The sequence below is a fragment of the Pipistrellus kuhlii genome, unplaced genomic scaffold (genome assembly GCF_014108245.1).
Source record: "Pipistrellus kuhlii isolate mPipKuh1 unplaced genomic scaffold, mPipKuh1.p scaffold_m20_p_1, whole genome shotgun sequence".
NCBI classification, from domain to species: domain Eukaryota; kingdom Metazoa; phylum Chordata; class Mammalia; order Chiroptera; family Vespertilionidae; genus Pipistrellus; species Pipistrellus kuhlii.
In genome coordinates this window covers 62,495,509-62,519,747 of record NW_023425404.1, presented here as the reverse complement: position 1 = coordinate 62,519,747, position 24,239 = coordinate 62,495,509, and the positions used below count along the sequence as shown (strand labels likewise).

The 24,239-nt window shown below is 40.6% G+C and overlaps 1 gene segment (V, D, J or C); it reads right to left on the bottom strand.

Moving 5' to 3' along the window:
- Positions 1–16,044: 16,044 nt before the first annotated feature.
- LOC123652783 lies at positions 16,045–16,690 on the bottom strand. The segment is given in 2 exon segments: positions 16,045–16,415; positions 16,590–16,690. Coding segments are annotated over 2 exon segments (417 nt in total).
- Between the last annotated feature and the right edge of the window lie 7,549 nt (positions 16,691–24,239).

Sequence of the window (24,239 nt, the reverse complement as noted above, 5' to 3'; positions counted from 1 at the left end):
TTGGCATTAGTCTCCCAGGACAGGATGTGGTGGCATAAGGAAATTCTCTGTCTCATCTTCCACAGCGAAGTAAAGGCCTTTATCTTTCCATCAGAGGGGAGGGGAGAGCTGCAGGAAGCCTCCTTAGGAGTGAGACCCTCCCCAATCTACCTCAAGTGGAAGAGAGTGAGATGATCCTATCTTCTGGGTTGGGTCTATGCTGCTAAGAAGATGGAAAAGCCTCACTTTCTTTCCTTTGTGAAAGGGGAGTGGTGGGCCCAGCTGCCAGGACAGACTGGTCCTCCATGCCAGTAGCATTCATAGCCACCAACAAAAACTTGCATTATCCATGCTCTTTCCTGCCCTGACACAATTCCATAGGTGCCCCCTAGTTCTTGGGTTCTGAGCTAACACACTTACTACTTTTACTTAGTTTCATCAAAGGAATGAGGCTGAAAGCATGCCAAATTTCCAAACATAGAGTCAGCCCTAAAGAAAAAGGACTAATTGAGGAGACAATGGCAGAAAACATGGATCTACTCTAGTGTGCTTTGGGGAAGGCAGTTGTGTAGATTTAAAAAAGAAAACAAAACAAAACAAAACAAAACACAAACCCTGGCTAATGTGGCTCAGTGGTAGAGTATTGACCTTCACACCAAATATTTGATTCCCATCAAGGACACCTATCAGGGTTGCAGGTTTATTCTACCTCTACCCCCCCTCCCCCCCAACCAAGTTGCATATGGAAGGCAACCATTTGATGTTTCTCTCTCACACCAATGTTTTTCTCACTCGCTATCTCTCCATCCCTTCCTTTCACTGTCTCTAAAAATCAATGGAAAAAGTATCCTTGGGTGAGGATTAATAATAACAACAAAAAATAAGTAAAAAGGACCATGAGATAGTTTGGGGGGCTAAAAGAAGAGAGTTCCTAAACCAACTAAGCGGTAAATTTAGTATTTGAGCAGATGTTCCTATAACAACTTGGGTCATCATAGCCCAGTGCCACACCCTGTGCACCTCTGACTTTCTGGGGCTTGTGGTGAGTCTTTATTGGAAACTGAAAATGGGTATAGAGGCAAGGATTTGGGTAAATAAAGGGTGGGGCAAAAATAAGTTTGCAGTTCATGACATAGTTTATTCTTGTATTATTATTTATTAACTAGAGGCTTGGTGCATGAATTCGTGCATGGGTGAGGTCTGACAATCCTGCATGTATGGGAGCCCATTGGGGTGTACCAGCAAGGGGAGGAACATGGGCAGTTGGTCTGCTGGCCCTGCCCCCAATTTGAGTGTTGGGGGCCAATTGGGGGCCAGGCTGGCTTGAGGGGCAGTGTGGGGGTTGATTGGGGCCTAGATCAGGCTGGTTGCCAGTTGCAGTGCACATCATAACCACTAGTCATTCCAGTCATTCTGCCGCTTTGGTTGCTGGGCTTTTATATAGATAGATCTTTATATTATTTTCCATACAAACAACTGTAACCTACTTTTGCCCCACCCTGTACTGCATCTGTCATATTCACCATGGCTAGAGATACCATAGTTAAGATGACTATTTATTATTTCCATAGTACTATTGCACATGTGTCAAACACAAGGCCCGTGGGCCAAATCCGTCCTGCCAGGCCTTGCAATGTGGCCTGCACAGCGCTGTCATCACTGCACTCTGCTGCGTTTCCATCACAATGACAGTTTATGACTGTTCAGTAAACCATTCGGCCCGCGATTTAGGCTGGATTTTAAATTTTGGCCCCTTCTCTGATTGAGTTCGACACCCTATACTATTGTGTTAGAGCTTAGTTTAGAATGCGAGTGCTGTTATGTACAACATGATGAGACAAGTTAAAGGGCTGTTAACACTGAGCTGTGTAATGAACACTTAGTATGAGTGAGTGAAGAGATTATTGAATGGAAATACAAGCTATTCAGTTGGCAGGGTTTTAATTGCCAAGTTGTCTAAGGGTTTGCATACATGCATGACTGAGTACTACTGACTGTGAACTTGGGAAGTTACCAAAGGAGGGCAAAGGAAATAGTACGTGCAGCAAGTCGGCTCTGCATCATGAACAACCTCAGCATCTATCAAATGGAAATGCATGGTGAGTGAAATAATGGTGCATGACAAAGCACACAGTATTGATCTAAGCTGAACCCCTGAACAGTGTTCAGGCCATGGCGAGAAAGCATGGATGTAGGATGACAGACACTGCACAGGGAATGGCTTATGCCAAGGTGGACTAGTAGAGCACATGGAAAGAGGATTTTTGCAAGACTCAACTGACAATGATCTCTCTTTCAGAATACCTTCTTTTAAAAAATTCTAGCTCTGTCACCTTACTACTTAAATAAGATTAAAAAAAATAATAATAACCCCTTTGTTCCACCTTCGTCTCATGGACTTCAAGAATAATTTAGTTCTGGCTATGACTGGTTTGGCTTAGTGGATAGAGCGTCAGCCTGTGAACTGAGGTGTCCTGGGTTCGATTTCAGACAAGGGCATGTACCTTGGTTGCAGGCACATCTCCAATGTGGGGGTGCAGGAGGCAACTGATGGATGTTTCTTTCTTATTGATGTTCTGACTAACTCTCCCTCTCCCTTTCTCTCTGTAAAAAGTCAATAAAATATTTTTTTAAATAAAAAAATAAAAAGTTCTAGCTCAAGTCTCAGAATCGGTGACTCAGAGGCTGAGCTGAGGGTCATAGCTGCAGCATGCTAGGAGAACTGTTGTCTCTACTCACCATCTGCTGTGTTTGTATTGACTCACAGTGTGGTTGGGGACTCAGCTGGACAGCATACCAAATGCCCAGCAGAACTCCCAAAGTTATTGTTGGTCCAGAGGGTCCCTTGTTAATAAATATTATAGCACAAACTATTTATCCAGGGAAGTATGATAGGGAAGGCATACTAGCAGAAAAAGAAGACATATTTTAAAACACTATGGCAATTGAAAAATGTTTATTTTTGAGGAAGAGATATAATCCAGACAATTTCCCCCTTGTCAATAGGGCAACCCTAAGCTTCAAGCATAAGAGAGGCCAAGGACAAACTTTTTTTTAGGACAAAAAGGTGAGGAAAAGCTGCCTCTGTGTACACACACAAAACCACTATGCCTTAGAGACCATGGCCACATTACAATGAGAGTCTCCCTGTGTGGTTATCAGGGACCCTAACTCACTTAGGCAGATCATCACGTATGAAAAAGGCTCTCAGCTTCCCTCTATACAGTACTCAGGTTCCATCAGTCCTCTCTTTTTCTAACAGTGTGTGAAACCTAGCTCACTTTGACTGGTAGAAGAGGCCTTAGGAAAGGTTTGGGGAAAAAATAGGATCAAAATTAACACAAAGACCAGAGGTGCAGTTATTAAAACTGCTGGTTAAACATCTTTCTGCAATCCAGGCAGTCCTCCTCTTTTGACCCCTTCTTTGGTCCTGCAGCTACTAGTAAATTGAGGAATCAGCATTATGCGCTTGAGTTGCTGCTCTGGTTGTGTGGGAGAGTTTTAGGCAAGCTCTGTCACTTTAAAATATACATATATATATATATATATATATATATATATATATATATATATATATATATATGTACACACACACACACACACACACATATATATATATATATTTTATTTTTTTATTTTTATTTTATTTTATTTTATTTTATTTTATTTTATTTTTTTTTTTCATTTTAAAGTAGGGACTAGATCAATGTGGGACTATTGTGAAGAGTAAGTCATCCATGGCTGCATCATACCAGCATCACCAGATGGGGTGTGGGAATGTAGGCAATTTATAAAAACGTGGCAGCTTCTGTGACCACAGGGGAAGATATTGACTTGACTTAGCATTTTTAAATTTAAGTATTCATCTCATGCCAATGTATGTAGCTGTTTTATCTCATCTGAGGTTGGTTATTTGGAAATACAGAAAGATGAGACATTATTTATTTAAATAAAATATTCTCTTTCATTACTTCAGTCCCAGGCCAATGCTCTATCCACTGAGCCAAACCAGTGGGAATAATGAGCACATATGTGGAATTTAACACCATGAGCATAAGTGAGATCATGTAGGGCACATGTGTCAAACACAAGGCCCGCGGGCCAAATCCGTCCCGCCAGGCCTTGCAATGTGGCCCGCACCGCGCTGTTATCACTGCACTCCGCTGCGTTTCCATCACAATGACAGTTTATGACTGTTCAGTAAACCATTTGGCCTGCGATTTAGGCTGGATTTTAGATTTTGGCCCCTTCTCTGATTGAGTTCGACACCCCTAATGTAGGGAGAGATAGGAGAAGGGAAGGGGGATCCAGCAAGGGTAATGGGTGCTCTATAGTTAGAAGCAGATAGAAGAGGAAGAGTCAGTGAAGGAAACTGAAAAGGAGAGGCCACTGGTGGAGAGCATTTCAAGAAGAAATGGGTGGCTACTGCTGAGAGGTTAGCTGTTTATTCCTGTGTTTGCTTTATGTCTGTTTTCTCTTCTCTTAAACTGGTACATCCATGAGGGCAAAGCCCATGTTTATTTTGGTCACACTATGTACTCAATGCTTGGCCCAGGACTTGGCACAAAGTAGGGCTCAATTTATATTTGTTGCATAATAAATAAAAGCCAGTCTGGAGTCTTTATGTTTAATTTAGTAGGCAAAGAGTAGTATCAGATTCCTAACATAGAGTTTGATTTTAGAAAAAAAAAAAAAAAGGAAGCCTGTGCAGACCTTTAGGCTCACTGCATACCTCCTCTTAACATCATTAGGTGTCCTTCAATCTGGACACCCAGCATTAAGGAAATAGAAAGAAACTATCTGAGTGATTCTCCCATAATCCTTTAGGGCAGTGTTAGCTACTAATACCTCATGGGATATGAATGGATGCCATTATAGAAATAGTTCTCTGATGCCAATCATGGGTTAAGTAGGTATCTTTACATCAGGCATTCTCAGAGCACTTAATATGACAATAAAGAATTGTGGAGGAGAAACCAAGATGGAAGCATAGGTAAACACCTAAACTGTTGCCTCGCACAACAATTCCAAAACTATAACTAAAAGACAAAACAAACATCATTCAGAACCATAGGAAAGCTGGCTGAGAAGAAATTCTACAACTGGAAGGAAAGAGGAAAGCAGATGGAGAATCAGAGGAGCTGCAAAAGGCTGAGGTACAGAGACACCTGAGTGGGGGGCTGAGTGCCTGGCGGGAAGGAGACAAAAGCTCCTTACTGTGCTGAACCCCAGTTCTAACTGCACTGAACCCCAGTTCCAGGGGAGACTCTGGGGACCCAGGCTTATATGGAGGGAATCTGGACTGTCAGGGGAGCTGCAAAAGGAAGAGAGGTCTGGAGGCCTGTGCGCAAGTATGCGAAGAGAAGACTGTCTGCTGAGTGAGCCACTGGCTTTCTCTAGTGGGTGGGAAACGGAAATTCCCCATTGTGCTGAACTCCAGTTCTGGGTGAGAATCTGGGAATTCAGATTCATTGGGGGAGAAACTGGACTGTCTGGCAGTGGGCAAAATTTGATGGAGGCTTACTCTTAGAAGTGCTTGCAGTGATTACCGAGGGACACTGAGACCCAGGGACCTCATAGGGCAGGGCTGATGGAAAGCCAAGACTGTCTGCTCAGCCTGGAGATTCTGCCCCATCCAAGGTGAGCATAGAGGCCTTTGCAACTTTGCAAGTATTGTCCCATAAGGCTATCTCCAGCATAGAAGTTCTCCCGGTGTAGACACAGCTGATCCTCAAAGCCAAAAGGCCTGAAGGTCAACTTCTCCCACTGATACCAACAACAATCAAGACTTAACTAAAACAAGGCTGTACACACAGTCCACAAAGGGTGCACCAAGAGTGTTCACCATAGGTAACTGGGGAGGCTGAGCCACTGTGCCCTATAGGATACCTAGCACACAAAGCTACCCTACCAACTCAGGGAAGCAGTGAAAATGTGGAGACAAAGAAACAGATCACAAAAGAAAGAAATAAAGGAAAAAAAAATGACTGGATATAAAGTTCAAAACCATGGTTATAAGGTTTTTCAAGAATTTCCTAGAAAAGACCAATAAATTTAGTGAGACCCTCGTGGATATGAAACAGGACCAACTAGAAATTAAACATACGTGGACTGAAATAAAAAATATACAGAGACCTAACAGCAGTCTAGAGGAACACAAGAATCAAGTCAAAGATTTGAAATACAAGGAAGCAAAAAACACTCAATCTGGAAAAGCAAAAAGAAAAAATAATTAAAAAATTTGAAGATAGTGTAAGGAGCCTCTGGAACAACCTTAAGCATACCAACATCAGAATTATGGGGGGTGCCAGAAGAAGAGAGAGAGCAAGATACTGAAAACCCATTTGAAGAAATTATGACCGAAAACTTCCCCCACCTGGTGAAAGAAATAGACTTACTAGTCCAGGAAGCACAGAGAACCCCAAACAAAAGGAATCCAAAGAAAACCACACCACGACACATCATAATTAAAATGCCAAGAGCAAAAGACAGAATATTAAAAGCAAAAGACAGAATATAAAAAAGAGAGAATATTAAAAGCAGCAAGAGAAAAAGAGTTAGTTACCTACAAGGGAGCATCCATGTGATTGTCAGCTGATTTCTCAACAGAAACTATCCAGGCCAGACAGGAGTGGCAAGAAATATTCAAAATGATGAATAGCAAAAACCTACAACCAAGATTACTCTACCCAGAAAAGCTATCATTCAGAATGAAAGGTCAGATAAAGAGCTTCACAGATAAGAAAAAAGCTAAAGGAGTTCAGCAACACCAAACCAGTATTATATGAAATGCTGAAAGGTATTCTTTAAGAAGAGGAAGAAAAGAAAAAGGTAAAGATAAAAGTTATGAACAACAAATACATATCTATCAACAAGTGAACCAAAAAAATCAAGTGAATTAAAAATCTATGTACAGAATAAACTGATAAATATAATAGAATCAAGGGCATAGAAAGGGAGTGGATAGGAAATTCTCAGTGGGAAAGGGTGTAGGAAGGTGGGTGTAGGAAGAGACTGGACAAAAATCGTACACCTATGGATGAGGACAGGGTGGGAGGAAGGGAAGGGCAAGGGCAGAAGGTGGGGTGGGAACCGGGTGGAGGGGAGCTATGGGAGAAAAAAAGAGGAACAATTGTAATAATCTGAAAAATAAAGATTTATTAAATTAAAAAAAATTGTGAATATTAACAGAGATATTAATATAGTGCATTTGCCAAATGTATTGGACCATGGAATTCTTTTAAATTGCTTTAACTGTTAACACATGAAGGGACTGGGATATTCTGAAGAACAATTTGGCAAATGTTGCCCCAGAGTTTTGTAACAATTCTAAGAAGAAAGAATTCTTTGTTAGTTGACATGGGGAGAAATACTCCTTGTTGTGTTGGAGTCAAAGGGTATTGTAGGTTGATTCATTATTCTGAAGCAGTTGATCTTCCTTCTATGTGAGAGGATTATCATTTCCTGATTATTGCTACATGTCTGTCTTACAGTGACTTCTGTGGGAAGGGTTGAGTCCCTGTCCAGTAGATTGGGAGATTGGCCATAGGAGGGCTTTGGCCAATGAATATGAGTGGACATGGTGTCATGTCTGAGCAGAAGCTCTAAGGAGTATCTAGAATTTCTTCCAGCAGCTCTCTTGTTCTTTTTCCTCTGCCATGAGAACAATGTGTCCCAAATATGGTTATCTTTCAACCTGGATTCTGGAATGGGAAGACACAGAGAGCAGAGCTTGGCAGGCACCAAATTGTAGTAAAGACAGAAGCAAAAGTAAATTTTCATTGTCTAAGCTGTTGTTACCACAGCAGAATTGATTGATATAAAGAGAAAAGTGTGGAAGGCTGATATAACTATGAAAGCTGTTTCTTTCCCAAACTTCTAGAAGAGAAACAACTCCAGAGAAGCAAAAAACAGAATGGCTTCATTTAAAGCTGAATTTTTTTATACTTCACAGGAGAAAACATACACTCTTGCTCTGACTGAAAACAACCCCATGAATTGAAACAACTTGATCAGCCTAGATAAAAATTTATAGAGTTATTGTAGGCTATAAGGTGCTGGCATATCTGAGAAGAAATCTCAATATTTCAAACCAAATGAAATCAAAGAACACAGAAGTGTAAATTCATGGCCAGTCCCAGTGGCATTATTGCCTCCCTGTGGAGCACATTACTTTCTTAATAGTCTCCAGATTTCCTCACAATTCCCATTAGCAGGGTGGGGAGGAGGTCAGTGCCCAGAAGCACCAAAGCCAGATTTGGGAGGGCTCTTAAATAAGAACCAAACGTTGATGGGAGTGACTGGTATTCAAGAAAATAACATTCTTTCCCATTCTCCTTCCTCTCTGCTTTTCCTAATTCTTTATCTTCTCAACCCATGCCATTATAATTTTGCTGGTCTCTTTTGCAGGTGTACAGTAGCAGAATTTTGGACATCTCTAAGCTTTTCTTTATAGGGAATTTACTACATCTGTCAGTAGGAAGCCCTTATGAAAACTTGGATAGACAATAGCTTCCTCATAAGAAGAGACTGTGTCTAGTCTAAGTTCATTATTTTTTCATCAGTTATCAATTTGTTGGTCTATCTACATCTATTTCTATCTATCTATCTATCTATCTATCTATCTATCTATCTATCTATCTATCTATCATCTATCTATAATATCATCTATCTATCTATCTTCATCATAATCATCATCATCTATCATCTATCTATTTATCTATTATCTATCTATCTATCTATCTATCTATCTATCATCTATCATTTATCATCATCTATCATCTATCATCTATCTAAACTAAGACTATCATACCTAAAGGGGTGTGTGTGTGTTTGTATGTGTGTGTGTGTGTGTGTGTGTGTGTGTGTGTGTGTATACTGTTGAGGGTGCTCATCTTTCTTCCTGAGTCATCTTAGGAATCCTCCAAGCACATGTTACCTCAGGGGAGCAGGTGTTTTCTCTGTTATTAGATCCATCACCTCCTCTGAGAACCCTTTCCCAGTTCTAGGCCATTACTTTTCTCTCTATGTTCTCACAGCTGTTTGCTCCTTCCTCTGTTAATAAGTCTCTATTTTCATGTCTGTTTTACTCACTAGAAAGAGCACCTTGAGGACAGAAATTGAGCTTTGGTTGTTTGTGTAACTCAGAATATGACACCATACCAGGGATACTGAATGTATTCAGTACACACATGAGGGATGAGAATATGCAACCCCATAATCATAGATTTGTGTATTTTAATAATATAGCTACTGAAAATATCCACTCATAATTCAAAACACCCAAAGGGCTCATCATATTCCAGCCAGGAGTCACAGGGAAATAATAATAATAACTTCTCTGATTTGCTCATAGCTGGTCACCCTCTCTCTCTGGGTAGGTTTTGCTTACCTGAGTTCCTATGCAGAAATGGCTCAAAAATATGAAGAACACTTTAATCCTTTCGGTTGACCTGTGTGCCCCCAAATAACCTTTTGAGTATGTCAGACAGTTAGAGAATGGGTGAAAATCATTGGCCTCTGAGAACCCTTGGCCCCTAGATTACTCAAAAGTGGAAAGGCTTGGGGCCCTACTGTGGCTGAGAGTCAGTGATGCTTACCCATTTCTGATAAATCCTAGAATCTGTGAGAGCCATTCCTTTAATCATACAAATACATTTCAATTGGTCTTATTCAATTATAAGCAAAAGCAGATAAAGTCCTTGACTTCTAAGAACCTATAAACTAGTGAGAAAATAGACATTAAAGAAATTAATGAAATATTATTACAAAGTGATATATGAAAGTATATTAAAAAAAAAAAAACACCCTAAAAGCTAAACTCTGAACTTGTTGGATGATCTTAAGATGTGTCTGAATAATTGATGTGTAAACTTTGATCCAAAAGATAAGTAGAAATTAAATAAGTGATGAGGAGATAGGAGAGGTGTTTCATAGGAAGGGAATCGTATGTGCAAAGGCCTTGGAGTGGGAGGGTACATTCAAGCAACTGGAAGGAGGCCTGTTTAAGCATAGGCAACGAAGAATAGAGGGGTAGAAATTATTGGCAGTGGAGATGAGAAGGGGTCAGACTGTGCAGAGTCTTAGAGGTCACTTTAAGGATGTTTGGTCATTTGCTCTTTTCCCATATACATTGGGAAGTCAGGGATGTAACATGATCATATTTGTATTTTCAAGAAATCTTGTGGCTGCTGTGGAGAGGACATATTGGAAGGCCCCAGAGACCAGATAATTTGTTTTGTTTATTCAAAAGGATACTAAAATGATTCAAAGGAAAAAAAAAATGCAGTTTGGACCAAGGTATTTGTAGTGGAGGATGGAGGGAAGTGCATGAATTTGAGATGATGATGTTATTCAGTGAGATAAGAAAGTTTAAGAGAGGGCCATCTTTGGAAGGAATATCTCCATTTAAGTCTTGGAGTTGAGTTGCAGTATCTTTGAGACATCTAAGTGGACATGTTGAATAGTCAGGTGAACACATAGACATTAATTCATGTATTCAACTCATATTTATTATCTACCCACTACATGCTAATCACAGTATTGAGAATTGCATGAACCAGAAAAATATATTAAACTTGAATTCTCCTCTTGAGAAATTTAAAATTTATGAGACAGAATGGTTGAAGATATTAAGTATAGAGCTGTTCTTGGCAAACTGTGGCTTGAGAGCCACATGCAGTTCTTTGGCCCCTTGAACGTGGCTCTTCCACAGAACACCACAGCTTGGGCGAGTATATTTTAAAGAAGTGGCATTAGAAGAAGTTTAAGTTTAAAAAATTTGGCTCTCAAAAGAAATTTCAATCATTGTACTGTTGATATTTGGCTCTGTTGACTAGTGAGTTTGCTGATCACTGGTATAGAGAAATAGGACTTAAAAGGATATAATAGCTGTCTTCAAATATTTGAAAAAATGATGGTAGAACTTAGTTTGTGTTGTTTCAGAATATGCAACAAATACCAACATATCTATATATATAAAAGGTTAATCTGCAAAGTGTTCTCTCAGGAGTTTGACCGGGAGACAGGAGTTTGATCATTAGCTATGACATGTGCTGACCATGAGGGAACAGTGTAGAATGAAGGAAGGCCCCAGCTGGCTGCTGGCTGCTGGGGAAAGGAGGCCCCAGTCAGCAGCTGGAAGGCCCTTATTGGCCCTGATCGCTGGCCAGGCCTAGGGACCCTGTGCATGGATTTTGTGCACTGGGCCTCTAAGAAAGTTATAAGGAAGCAGACTTGAATTTGGTATAAGAATTAAATTTTAAAAAATAAGAATGTTCATTGAAAATATTTGACTTGAGACTGGATGATCATTTATTTAATTAGTATCTAATGAATTTGAGTGGAGGGATTCCTGCTTGACCTTTAAGATCCCTTCTGACTTTTAAATTAAATGATTCTAATGTTCTGTTTAAAAACTTAATTGTTCAGAATGAAGGTCACAACTTGGATTTCCATGAGTCCATTTTCTTACTTGGGCTCTCCTGTTTACTCTTTGTACATTTTTAGACAAGATCGGGTGAGTTCAGGGTAGTATGGCCGTAGACTACTCTTTGTGCATTTTTATGATGCTGCAATGAGTAACTTCTTCAAGATTGTGATATCTTTAGAATATACAATGTAGGATAGAAATCACATTCTCTTCTTTGAGTGTTTGTGGCCTCCTTTGATGCAGAGGAAGAATAGTACTCCCATTTCCTATTTTTCTCTTGCTCTGAAACCATACCTTGGTTCCGTGATTTTGGATGACCTGTTTGCAAGTAGAGCCAGTCAATGGCACTGTTTGTGGATACAAGCAACTTCTTACTTGCTGCCTTTGACCAATTATGTTTTCCATTTCTAGCTGCACAGGATGCCTAAGATCTCCTTTGCTTGGGACCCTGGTGGAAGTGTCATGCCTGTTATGCCACTACAGTTTGTGGAGAGCAGATACATTGTTCAGACGGGATCAAACCTTGGACTGACTTGTAGCAAAGCCACATGCGAGTCCCAGCTTGGATGGCAAAGTACTTGCAGCACAACTATAGCCAAAAGGCTAGGGTTGTAAGCTTGACCTTCTAGTCTGACTCTGCAGTACTAGGTAGCTAAGGGATGTGGGCTTTGAGGGGTGCAGCAAGTGCCTTTATAGAGTTCAGAGAATGTCAACAACAGGAAAGAAGCAGATTTGAAATTCGTAAGAAAATTGTAAGCATCTTGTCCTTATTTTGCTTTGTGTGATCTAACTATAAAATAAAGCTTCAGTTTATTGACTGTGTCACTGTTTCCTCATCCAGGCACAGTGATCCCACCTGGTCCAAACTATTCTCTTGTCTGTCTTCTTTAATCCTTCACTGTCCCTCCTCAGGTTTAACCTGGCCACGCTGGAAGTGGTTCACAGTTTAACTCAAAGATCTTTTAAGAGGACAAACGATACTCTCTGGGATTTCTTTTCATATATCTGGAATATACCCTCCCCCCCCCTTTTTTTTAAATGCACAAACCAAGATAATTGGGGCAATAATATGAATTTAGTCAACTTTCAATTGCTTTTAATAATCCAGTGGAGGAAAATATGAACAATTCAAAAATATTAGCTAACATCATGTCATTCACTTGGTTTTGGGATTTCCACAGAAACACTTGGTCCATGTCCATACTCTGCTAGGGGCTTTGGTATCTGATCTACTCTTACACCTGAGGCTCCAGGTATTATATAAAAGGCTTTTCAGCCCTGGCCAGTGTGGCTCAGTTGGTTGAGCATCATCCCATGCACTGGTTGATTCCTGGTCAGGGCACATGCATGGGTGTGGGCTCAATCCCTGCTGAAGGGTGTGCAGAAGGCAGCCAATGGATGGTTCTCTCTCATCTATCAATGTTTCTCTTTCCTCTCTTTTCCTCTCTCTAAAATCAGTAAAAAAAAAAAGTTTTTTTTTTTTTTTTTTTTTTTTTTTCTCCCCTCCTCTCCCCAGTTATATGCTGGCAAGCTTAGGAAATTTCTCCAAGTATTTAATTTTAATTCTTATCTGTTTTCCTTTTTCATTGTTTTATGTTCAGACTCTCTCAGATTACTATTGGGTGGTCTGGTTGCTTTCCCCAAGATGTCTCTCTTCCTTGGCTCCAGGCTCTGTTTTCTATGCTCACTCCATGCCCATCTCTGGTTCTGAGTTGTCTCACCCAAGTATGGGCAAGAACTTCATGTTAAAATGTATTCAGCAAAGGAATGAGGCACACATTCTCATCTTTACTCACCAATTGGTTTTAATCAGACACTAATAATTCATATTTGTTTTTCTGGTTTGATCTTGAGTTGAAGGTATATGGCACAAGGTCCTGGGTTGCAGTGGATAAACCATGAAGGTCACATGGTGTGTTAAAAGGAACACTGGCTCAATAAATATTAATTCATTTCTTAACCCACTTGTGGATGAATAAGAAATGGTCAGACCAAGAATTTATGCAATGCCCTATTCCAAGGAGTATACAAGGACAAAGTAGTATCTCATTGAGAATATTTATTATATTAGCAACACAAATAACATATAACCTGATTTGGGGATGACTGATTGCTTATCATGAGTCTCATACCTGGCTGCACATCAGAATTCCTTCAGGAGCTTTTTACAAACATAAATTTTATGTGGCATTTGGGAAAAACTGATTTATATTTCTCCACCACTTTGAAAATTTTTAATAATGATGACTTCCCTAGACCAGTGCCTCTCAAACTTTAATATACATATAATTCACCTCAGGAATCTTGTTAAAATGCAGATTCTGATTTAGTAGATGTAGGGTGGTGCATGAGATTCAGCATTTTGACAAACTTGGGGTGATGCTGATGCATCACCAGAGACATACCTTGCAATAGCAAGGTCTTAAACCTGAGAGGCTGGGGAGGAAGGTTGAATGACAGACCTCTTGCTCACACCAATTCAATTGAATCTCTGGGGATGTATGCCAGATATTGGTATTTTCAAATAATTCCCTTAAGTGATTCAACTATACAGTTGGAATTGAGAACCATTGCTTAAGAGAGATACCTTGACCACATCTAATATCCATTTTTTTCTGTAGTGAGGGCAGATAAGCTTGGGCACATTTTTCTTGTATTAAAAAAAAAAAAAACCAAAAAACAACAACAACAAGAAAAATAAACAACCCAACAGTTCTATTGCTTATAGTAGATTTTCTTAAAGCATGTCCTTGGACCATTTGCATTAGAATGACTCTGTTACTTGTTATAAATACATTTTCCCAAACTTGCCCCCAGATAAAGTGGATTAGAATCTTTGCAGTCTCATCTCAGGAATCTGATTGGACACAATCTCTCCAGGTGCTTTGCATGCACAATGAAGTTTGAGAAATACTGGCTTATAAGATAAAATTAAATCTCTTTAGCTTTGCAGTCAGGGGTCTTTAAATAAATTGGTTTCTACCAGAATTTTTAAGCCCTCTCTTTTTCTGCTTTACTGCATTAATCAGGAGCCTTTAAGATGGCTTCCAATGACTTGGTATTCTTGCTGTCATGTAATCCTTTGCTCTTGAATGTGAGCTGTATTTATTGACTCATTACTACTGAGTAGAATATGGAAGAAGTAATAGGATTTCCCTTCCAAGATTAGGTTATAAAAAAACTGTGCCTTCCATTTTGGATGTCCTCTATCCCTTAAAGTTCTTGCTATAGGGAAGCAAACTGCAATGTTATGAGAAACCCTATGGAAATGCCTACCTGAGAACTCAAGTCCTGCCAACATCCACATGAGTGAGCTTAGAAGTGGTCTCTTCCAATCAATTCCGGACAATGTCTTGATTGTACCCTTTTAAGATACCTTGAGCTAGGGGACCCAGACAAGACCCACCTGGATTATTGACCCATAGAAACTGTGAAATAATAATTGTTTTGAAGCTCTAAATTTTGTGATAATTTGTTATGTAACAATAGATAACTAGTACACCCACCTTGAAATACCCTTCCTCCTCCTTCCTACTTATCCAAACTTACTTCTTTCAAGGCTTAGCTGTTCTAAGAAACCATTCTTACAGTGATTTTCCTTTCATGAACTCCTAGAGCACTGCATATGAAGTCAGTAGTGATCATTGCTAGATAGTATGTGCTTTTTTGTATTCATTTATAATATTTAATTGTAAGTTCTAATGCTCTGTCTTTAAAATAAAATATAAACACATGAATGAGAATATAAGTTATAATGGAAGTTGATTTAGAATTATTTCTATTCCCATGAACTATTCTATTATCATAAATATAATAAGTGCCATATTAGAGGCAATAGGATAAGAGAACTCCCTTGATGATTATTATTCTAGGGTTGCATTTTTACACTCCCTGCCTATCAGCCAGTTCAGTGGATTCCTCCAGGTCTTGACTCCCTATAGTCTCAGACATTTTCAGCTCACTCATTTCAACTTGGGACTGAGAGATCTGTATTTTTGATTCAGTTAATTCATGACCAATTCAGAAATGCCACATTGCCACAAGTATTTGTCTTCAAGATCTGTCTCAGCAAATCACACAAAGAAAGCCCATCTGTTACCCCTCCCTGGCCATTCCTCTTGGTCCCTAGGACTCCTCTGTAGTGAAGGGATAATATAAAACATTCAATACCTGAAATTGTTATAGGAGCATTTCAGAAAATGACTCTATTCATCTTTCTTCACAGAGTAAGAGTTAAAGCTATCTCTAATGGCTTTGGAAATTTTGATTAGGATGGTAATGGAAACCATTCTTGCTTTATCTAGTTTATGCACACGAATGCTTTCTCAATAAAGACTCTGGAATGAGCTACAGCACTCATGATAGTGGAAATTCTGTTCACTTCAGCCGCCTTCACAATGAGAGGGCCTTCTCAGTACTGAAGGTTGTTTTTTTAAACCTTTCCTCAGAGTCTGGAGAGTGGGAAGCATTGTCTTTCTACATAAACCCTAATAGCATTTGGGTTTAAAAGCTGACAAAGAAAGATAAGGCTCTCGCCCCAACTCAGCTTTTGTCTCTTTTATCAGATGTTACTAGTAAGGTTATCAGTGTGGTCTCATCTAAGGCGTGGCACACATTCTAACCACCGAGGGTCTCTAATTGGATCTGCCACCCCAGTCTGACCCTGTGGGTTCTGAGGTGGTCAGAAGCAGAAGAGCAGCACTGTGGATAACGGACCCACAGTAGTAAGTCCCAACGTCTTTTGTTGTTGTTTCTTGAATGTCCAGTATATATTGACTGTTCAAAACATCAATTTTCCCTTTGATATTACTTCTTAAATGGTCATTAGAGTTGTTGCTTGGTCTATATACTAAAGTCAGTGAGTTATCTTCATGCTTCTTATACCAGATCATTTGATAATTTTTCACGTCCGCTCCTGTTACATGGCAGTGGAAGGTGGTAGTCTCCCCAGCTAGAACCGTCAGAGTTTGGGTGTCTGATTCCAAAATTATATCCAACGAGACCCCTGAAAGGAAAAGCCCACAGTTAGAGCGCTGTGGAGGACTCCCTCCACCCCAAGGGGCTACGTGTCAGAGCAATGCCCAGAAGTGGTTTCCCTGTTAGGCGCCTTCCCCCGCTCAGCTCACTGATCCTGCTGCACTTTGCCCTGAGAGTAAACGGCCCAGTGACTTGCCCTTACCTGCACAGAAGATGGCGAGGTAGAAGAGGGGGTAGGTCCACTGCATGGCTCCAGCAGGAGTGACTCTGGGGTATTCTGCTGCTCCCTGGCTGCCCCTGCCCCATCAGCCGCTGTCTGCCCATGAGAAGTTTTGTCCGTTATAAAGGTGGTTGGGCGTGAGTCACTTCCTCAAAGAGAGGTGTGACAGGCCTGCAAGGGCACAGGTTAGGCTGTTTATTTAATAAACTTGGGCTAACTACCTATTGCAGACCAGGTACTATTTGAGAGATGAAAAGGTGAACAGAACATGGCTTCTGCCTTCAAAGATCTCAGTTTTGGGGCAGACAGACATGGAGGAATTACAGAGTAGTGGTAAGTGCTGAAAGAGGTGGGTACAAAGTGATTCAGGAGCCCAGAGGAAAGAGCTGCTTCTGCTTGCGATGCTCAGGAGAGGTAACCCCGAACTGAGCTGTGAGTGTTGAGTAGGGCATTCACAGAAGAGAGAATGGCATGAGTAAAGGCTCAAGAAGCAAACCAGCCTGCAACCGATGGTTATTCTGACTCCATACAATTCCTGTGCCGATCCCTTCTCCTTTGGCCTCTGCCATCCCTGCCTCAGTCTGAGCATCCTTCACCTGTTGCCAGCCATTGCTATAGTATCCCAAGAAGTCTTTCTTCTTTCGGAATCTCCCTCTTTTTTTCAACCATTTTCAAGCAGCCACCACACTGATTTTTCTTCAGACCAAAAGGGGTCAGTGCTGAAACTCTTTTAGCAGCTCCCCTTGGCCTAAGAATGGGAGGATCCTATGTCCTGGCCATATGACCTCCTGATCTGCTTCCTTCTCCAGTCTCACTTTTGCCTACTTCCCCACTTGCTCTAAATATGTCAGCTGCACAAAAATTCTTACAGGTCCAAAGATTTATTATAGTCCTCATATACCCCATTTTTGTATTGACTGTTTCTTCTTCCTGATAAAACCATACCTTCCTTCTCCTCCCTTCCCAACCCAACTTGAGAGAGGTTTCCACCTGGGCTCCCTGAACTTGTTGGGTCAAGGCACTTATCACCTCTATTATAATTACATGATAAGTTATTTGTTTTCTGCATTGGACTGTAAGATTCTTTAAAACTGGGATGTATCTTATTTATATTTGTGTTCTCAGTGTCCAACCCAAAGCTTGTCAATATTAGGAACCTTGCAGATATTTGCTAGTGCAAGCAGGATTTCTTTCTGTAGCCTCCTGCCTCAAGGAGCCTTGTAGATTGCTTAACTAATTAAATATGGGATTAGGAATGGATTTGTCAACAACTAAAACCTGAGGAAGCCAGTTCTGCAGGTGCAAGATACATCACCATCCCCCCTCCCACCCCCCTGCTTGGTTAGAATCTGCTTGCAATTGGTTGTGACTAATATTCTGATATCACCCATTGGAGCCTAGGTGGTATCACTTACCCACATTATCTACATACAAAAGGAGCACTCGCTTTGCAGGTATAACAGCCCTGGGTTTTGAATCTTGCCCTGCAATTTACCAGCAGCTGGGCAAGTTACATCTCTTGAGTCTTGATTTCCTCAGCTGCAAATAGGGTAATTGTAGTTACCTTGCAGGGATGTTGTAAGGTTGAAACGAAAGAACACAGGTGAAGCACTTACTCCTGTGCCTGACATACATTTGTAGGCCCGCTGTAGATGTTAGTTCTTTGCCTCAACTCTTTGCTTTGCCATGGTTGGGTTAGTGCCCTACTCAAAGCTACTTACCTTTGCCACAGTCACCAGGGAGAAGCAGAGCTTATGATTTCAGTTACAGAACATCACTCTGTGGGAAGGAGGTGTTGGCTGAGCTATGTTAAGACTTTGTGCAAGTAAATGGATGAGCCAAATGGAGTTGTGTTAGAGATGAATGGGTCAACAACTTTAAACAAAATATATATTTTATTGATTTTTTACAGAGAGGAAGGGAAAAGGATAGAGAGTTAGAAACACCATTCAGCTGCCTCTTACATACCCCATATTGGGGATGTGCCCACAACCAAGGTACATGCCCTTGACTGGAATCGAACCTGGGACCCTTGAGTCCTCAGGCCGATGCTCTATCCACTAAGCCAAACCAGCTAGGGCTCAGCAACTTCTTTGCCCTTAGACAAAGGACTGTCTCTGCAGTTAAGGATGGAGGCCATGTATGAGCTACAGCCCCAGTTTTCTTTGTCCATTGGGATGAAGAAAGAATAGGAGAATTTGGAGAAGCAAAAAGACCTCAAGGTGAGATTAAATTAACCCATACTGGCTACTACTTGCCCAAGCCCAGTGCCATTCTCTCTGAAGGTCTCTGCCACTCTGGGTCTTTAGTATCAAACATGTATCTGAGTATCAGTGAGGCAGAATGCCAGACTTCTGATTTTCTCTCAAGTTGAAAGTCTCTGGGCCTGCTTTGCCTTTGATTTTGATTTGAGAACATATCCACTCTCTCCCCACCCTCTTTGAATTCTTTGGATAAAAAAGAGATAAATTTAGTGCAAGTCCTTTCTTTGCTTTATCTCCTGCTCATTACCCTCAAACTTCACACATAAAACTTAAGCAACCGTGGAGGCAGACTGTGATGTGTGCCCGTGATTTATGTCTATGTAGTCCTGGTGGTTATCAGATGTTTGCTATTTCTAGTTGCTGTTTTCACTCTCTGGTTTCTCTGCTCTAGCACTGGCTGGTTGGGAAAACAACAGGAATGAAAGTGAATGAAAAGAGAAAAAGCTGCGTTTCTGTTTCCCTTGGTAAGGATCTCAGCTGCCTGGTATCCCAGGACGGCCTTCAGTAAGTAAGTGATTCTTCTCAGTCTGATTGATTTGGGCTTAAAATGCTCAAATGGCTGGGATTACTTTGTTTCTCTGATTTGTTTTCACTGAAATGCCTAAGCCCCATGAGCTGTTTTAAAGCAAACAAGATATTTTTGGAAATTAGTGAGGAATTTCAATGGGTGTCAAGAAAACTCACGGTGTCATTTGCTTCTAAAAAAAATTTTTGGTTGCCAATATTCCATCTGTGACTCACTTTCCCAGCTGTGTGGCACTGAATGAAGCAGCTGCCAAGCAAAGCAGTATAAAGACAAGTTGGGTCTCTTTTGAGTTGTAATTCTGCTTCTGTTACTGACTTGGGACCTTGGGATGTACATAAATAAACTTTTCCATATTTAGTCTCAGCTCAGTTCCTCTAAGATGTGTTTTCTGACTTCCATCATCCAACTCATCCTGAAATCTAAAGGTACTAATTCCAATTTGTATTTGCCTCCTGGAATACTCCTGTAACTATTACCACCAATTACTTCTCTTGCTCCCACATATGCCTGATTTGGTCCCTCTATTAGGTTGTAAGTCCCACTACTGTGTGAAGTTCAGAAAGGCAGAAAACTTGTATTATTTGCCTTGATATTCTTGGCCCTTGGCATGGTGTCTGGGACCTAATAGACACTCAATATATATCGCTGAGTTAAAAATAGACCATGTAAAAAACAAACACCACATCACTTCTCTACTCTGATATGTGATAAATACTTGTTAAATAGTTTAATCTTACTGCTCAGCTTTTCTCTTATGATTGTTCTTCAAAGATCACATAGGAAGATTGGAAGGCTTTCAGTTAGATGATGAGGTAGCTGAAAGAGATACTCTCAAAGATATCATCTACTCCACCACAGTTTTCATTTTTGTTCCTATTGTTCACTACCAGGAAACCCTCCCTTGGGCAGGTATCTTCAGTCAATGGATAAGTCTCTGATGACTTTGTTCTTCTTTCAAACTTTCCTTTACATTTGATATTAATGGGTTTTGAAAAGGAAGAAAGATATTTCTCTCATTGAGATTCTTAGCATGGTGAAATCAGAGACCTGGGTGACAGAGTCACATAGAATCTCCTATTTTCCTATTGCATGTGACATGGCTCTGGTCTTCCAACTTTAGCTCTAGGGAGGAATTACTGAATAGCTTCTTACTGGCAGGGTTACTGGAGTTGTGCGTGTCCTTTACATGATTCTTCCAGTTTAACATTCAGCAATTCTGGGGATGCATCACCAATAACCCCGAGATGCCCCAGAGAAGAGCAAGCCCAGGAGGAAAGTGACTTATTCACTCAGCAAACACTCTCTTGACCTATGTCTGTCCCAGGAGGGTTAAAACTTTGAAATCTAATCCCCAAAGCCAAATTCTGCAAAGGATCTTGCTCTAGTTCTTTATCCCAAGAAAAGCCTTCTGTTTTGTGTGTTTCTGGGCCCATATGCTGGCTGCAAATGAGAAAGCCAGCAAGACAGCAGGGGATTAGGTTTTTTACTGATGAATAAATTCAGGATCTGAAGCAGCAGGAGACCATGTATCTTCAGAAGAGAAAATAGAGAAGAAAGTCCCACTTACTCTCAGCTCGGTAATTCACACCAAGGAGTTTCCATGAATGAACGATGCCCAAGTAGATGTGTTCTGGAATCTGGAATAATCTTCCTTGGACAGGTTTTTAGGATGTCTGATGTACTTTGACTTAATTGGTAATCCTCTTGGAGATGAGAACTTTTTTAGTAATATCTCTGTTATGTTGATAGAACCAGTTCCTTATTTATGATTATGTTTATAAACAACTTCAAGTTTATTTCTGGCTCTACATTTATATATTATTCTGCTATCTATTTAATGAGTGGGGCTACTGTTGTATTTTAATACCTCATAAAATCTATATTTGTTTTATGAAGGGGAGAAATTCAAGATGACACTGAACACCCTTTGTCTTGGTGGATAACCTTTCTGAATTTTCTGTGTTGAGGCTCACAGCTTTTGTTCAGTATGATATTAACATGCATAATGGTGTTTGTACCGCACACTAGTAAATGGCATTGTCTCTTGGCTGCATGTATATAATGGTTGAAGGACAGTTCTGTCCACAGACAACTGGTAGTGCTCCAGTTCTATGGTGCCTTGAAAGGCACGATAGATATAGGTGAGCCTTTGGTTAGTTCTCTGTAGATACAGTACACAAAGCCATCATTCCCATTAGGAATGTTATATCGGCATTGACACATCCCCAATCATGGCAACTATGTTGGAAGATTGTATAATTGCAGGAGTTGTCTGGCGAAGGAAATGAGAAGTGGTGGAAAACCACACCAGTTTACCTGGGAGCTACTTACAGAGGAAAGGCAGCACAGTGCAGAGAAGCTGGTAAATGGTGCTTCTGAAGTTCTTCTTCAGTGCTGTGCATCTCGCAGCCTACTTTGCATGCACAATGCACTCACGCCACCTTATCTGCAACAGCCATGTGGCTGCTTCATTGCTGCAGCAATAAAGGAAAGAGGTCCTTAGGGGTAGTGCTTGTGCTATTGAAAGACTCACTCAGATTTGTTCAAAGGCAGCAATCCAACAGGCCCCTTTACAGAAGGCTTGGATGCCCCTCCTTCATGTGGGTTCTGTGTTTTCAGCATATGGTCCCATTCCCTTATCAGCCCCAGGAGGCTCCCCAACAGGACTCCTTATAAGGAAACAACCAGGGAGATAGTCTTTTGCTGAAAGACATTTGGAGGGTTATGATCTCTTGGGTCCATGTCCCTGAGTTTTAGGAATGTAAGGTGCACAGAACAGTGAGGAAAGATAGGACTGCATTATGGCTTCTGTTGCCCATCTGGATGTTTCTGGTTTTGGGTATCTGGTTCTAGGACTCACTCATCATAAGCCAGATAGGAAATAATTTGTTTATTTTTAATTAGTGGATGAATCAATTAACCATCTATTCACTAAATATTGAGTGCCAACTATACACAAGTTTTCTGTTGAGTGCTGTGGAAACAATGAATTCTAAAGTTGATTTTAAAGCATGGTGATGAAATTTAACTTCAGGGAAGAGAAAGAGGTACAGCCAGGCAGGGGCGAAGTGAAGGGTCTTCTGGTTCTGCACATACCACACATAGGACTTCCCTTAGTTAAATGGCTGGTAGCAAGCTACCCACAGAGGAACATAAACTTGGAATTTTCCCTAGTAATTCATGCTTCACCCAAGAGTCAGAGGGTTCCTTTTGATTCACCTTCCTTTATAACCATTCTCCCATAAGAAGTTATTTTATTTGTTGACAATTCAAAGTCTTGGAGTTCCTGACTTAGCATTGTTACCATGCTATTCTTGGAGCAGAATCAGTTTGGCTGTGATTGTTCCCACTGTGAGGATAACTACATCTTTTGTGTGATGGTTTTCTTTTCATTGTGTGCACAATGACTGCAGAGCCAGTAAATTTTAATTTGGGATAAACAACAAGCTATCTTTAGGGCCAATCTTATTTTGACAGTTTTGAGAGTCAGGGCTGATGGAGGTCAAGGATTCTTTCTCTTTTATCACTTTTCTCAAAGCTTTTACTCCCACCTCTGCTTCTATCTTACCTCATCTTTTTTCTAAGACTATTTTTCTGCAAGATACTCTCATGAACAACTTCAAAGGTACATACAATAGGACAATGGGCAAAGAAATAAGGAGACACCCTAGAATGCCTGAGTTTAGAGGTACCCAGAATAGAGCTGGGGACAGCTGGGGCTACATAGACATGCAGATAGACATGTGGAGGTGGAGGGCTGGTGGCATGGCTGTGAGTGTGCCTGTCCAGAGCAGGGAGTGTGACAGGAGAGTCTAGGAGTCTGCCAGAGGCTTGGCTACAGCAATGCGGACGCTGCTGGAACAGGAATGCTGGTTGGGAAGATGTATGTGTGCATGGTGGTCCTACACAGGCTCCCTAACAGGACTCCTTGGGAAGCCATCCCTGATAGTGGGGGAATGCCACACTCAAAGGGACTCTAACAAGTCAGGGAGGGAAAGAACTTGTGACACACGTTCTCTGGGTCTTTCCCTACACAAATCTGAAGAGAGAGGAGAAAAGATAATTCAGAGAGTAAGAAATATAAAAGATCTTAAGCTTAGATTTCATATTTAAATAGTATTCAAATAGTTTCAGGCATAGTAGTTGGGCGCTCATTCATACTTTATTTATAAACAGGAGATCTGAATAGTCAATTATATGAGTTTTGAGGGGCCCAAGAAAACTCCTGCTCCTAAGTTTCCTTGGAGTTTAATCATTTAGGCCATAGATACATAGAAATATTTATAGGAGAATTGACACCTTAGGCTTTAATATACTAAAAATGAATAAAGATTAATTCTGATGGCAAAACCTTGTAGCAGAGAACTAGGGGATCTTCCAGCACTCAAACAGGATGCCAAGAAGAGGCCATCTCTCTTTTCTCCTTCACTCTCACATGTTTTTCATCTACTTTTGAAGCATCTCTTGAATGTTTCCCTTTCCAGGTCCTTATTTCCGATTCTTATTGTCCTCAGTCTTTGCATTAACTTTATATCTATTCTCACTACTTTTAATTTCAGAACCAATCTTTCCATCCACAGTGATCTTTCTAAAACACTGTCCAAATGCATTTCCAAGAGGAAATCTTATGTGCCTCTGATTTTTGTTCATTTATCATAGGATAAAATCCAAATCACTTAGCCTGGTTCATAAGACCTTTCTCAATAGGCGACATATTACCTTTCCAGCCACTCTTCTGTCCCAGCCAATGCAGATTCATTTCCACAGAGTGGACGCTGATCTGCAAACATGGTTCTATCCACCTTCCTGACTTGCTCAAGCTGCACTACTTCTTGCCACATC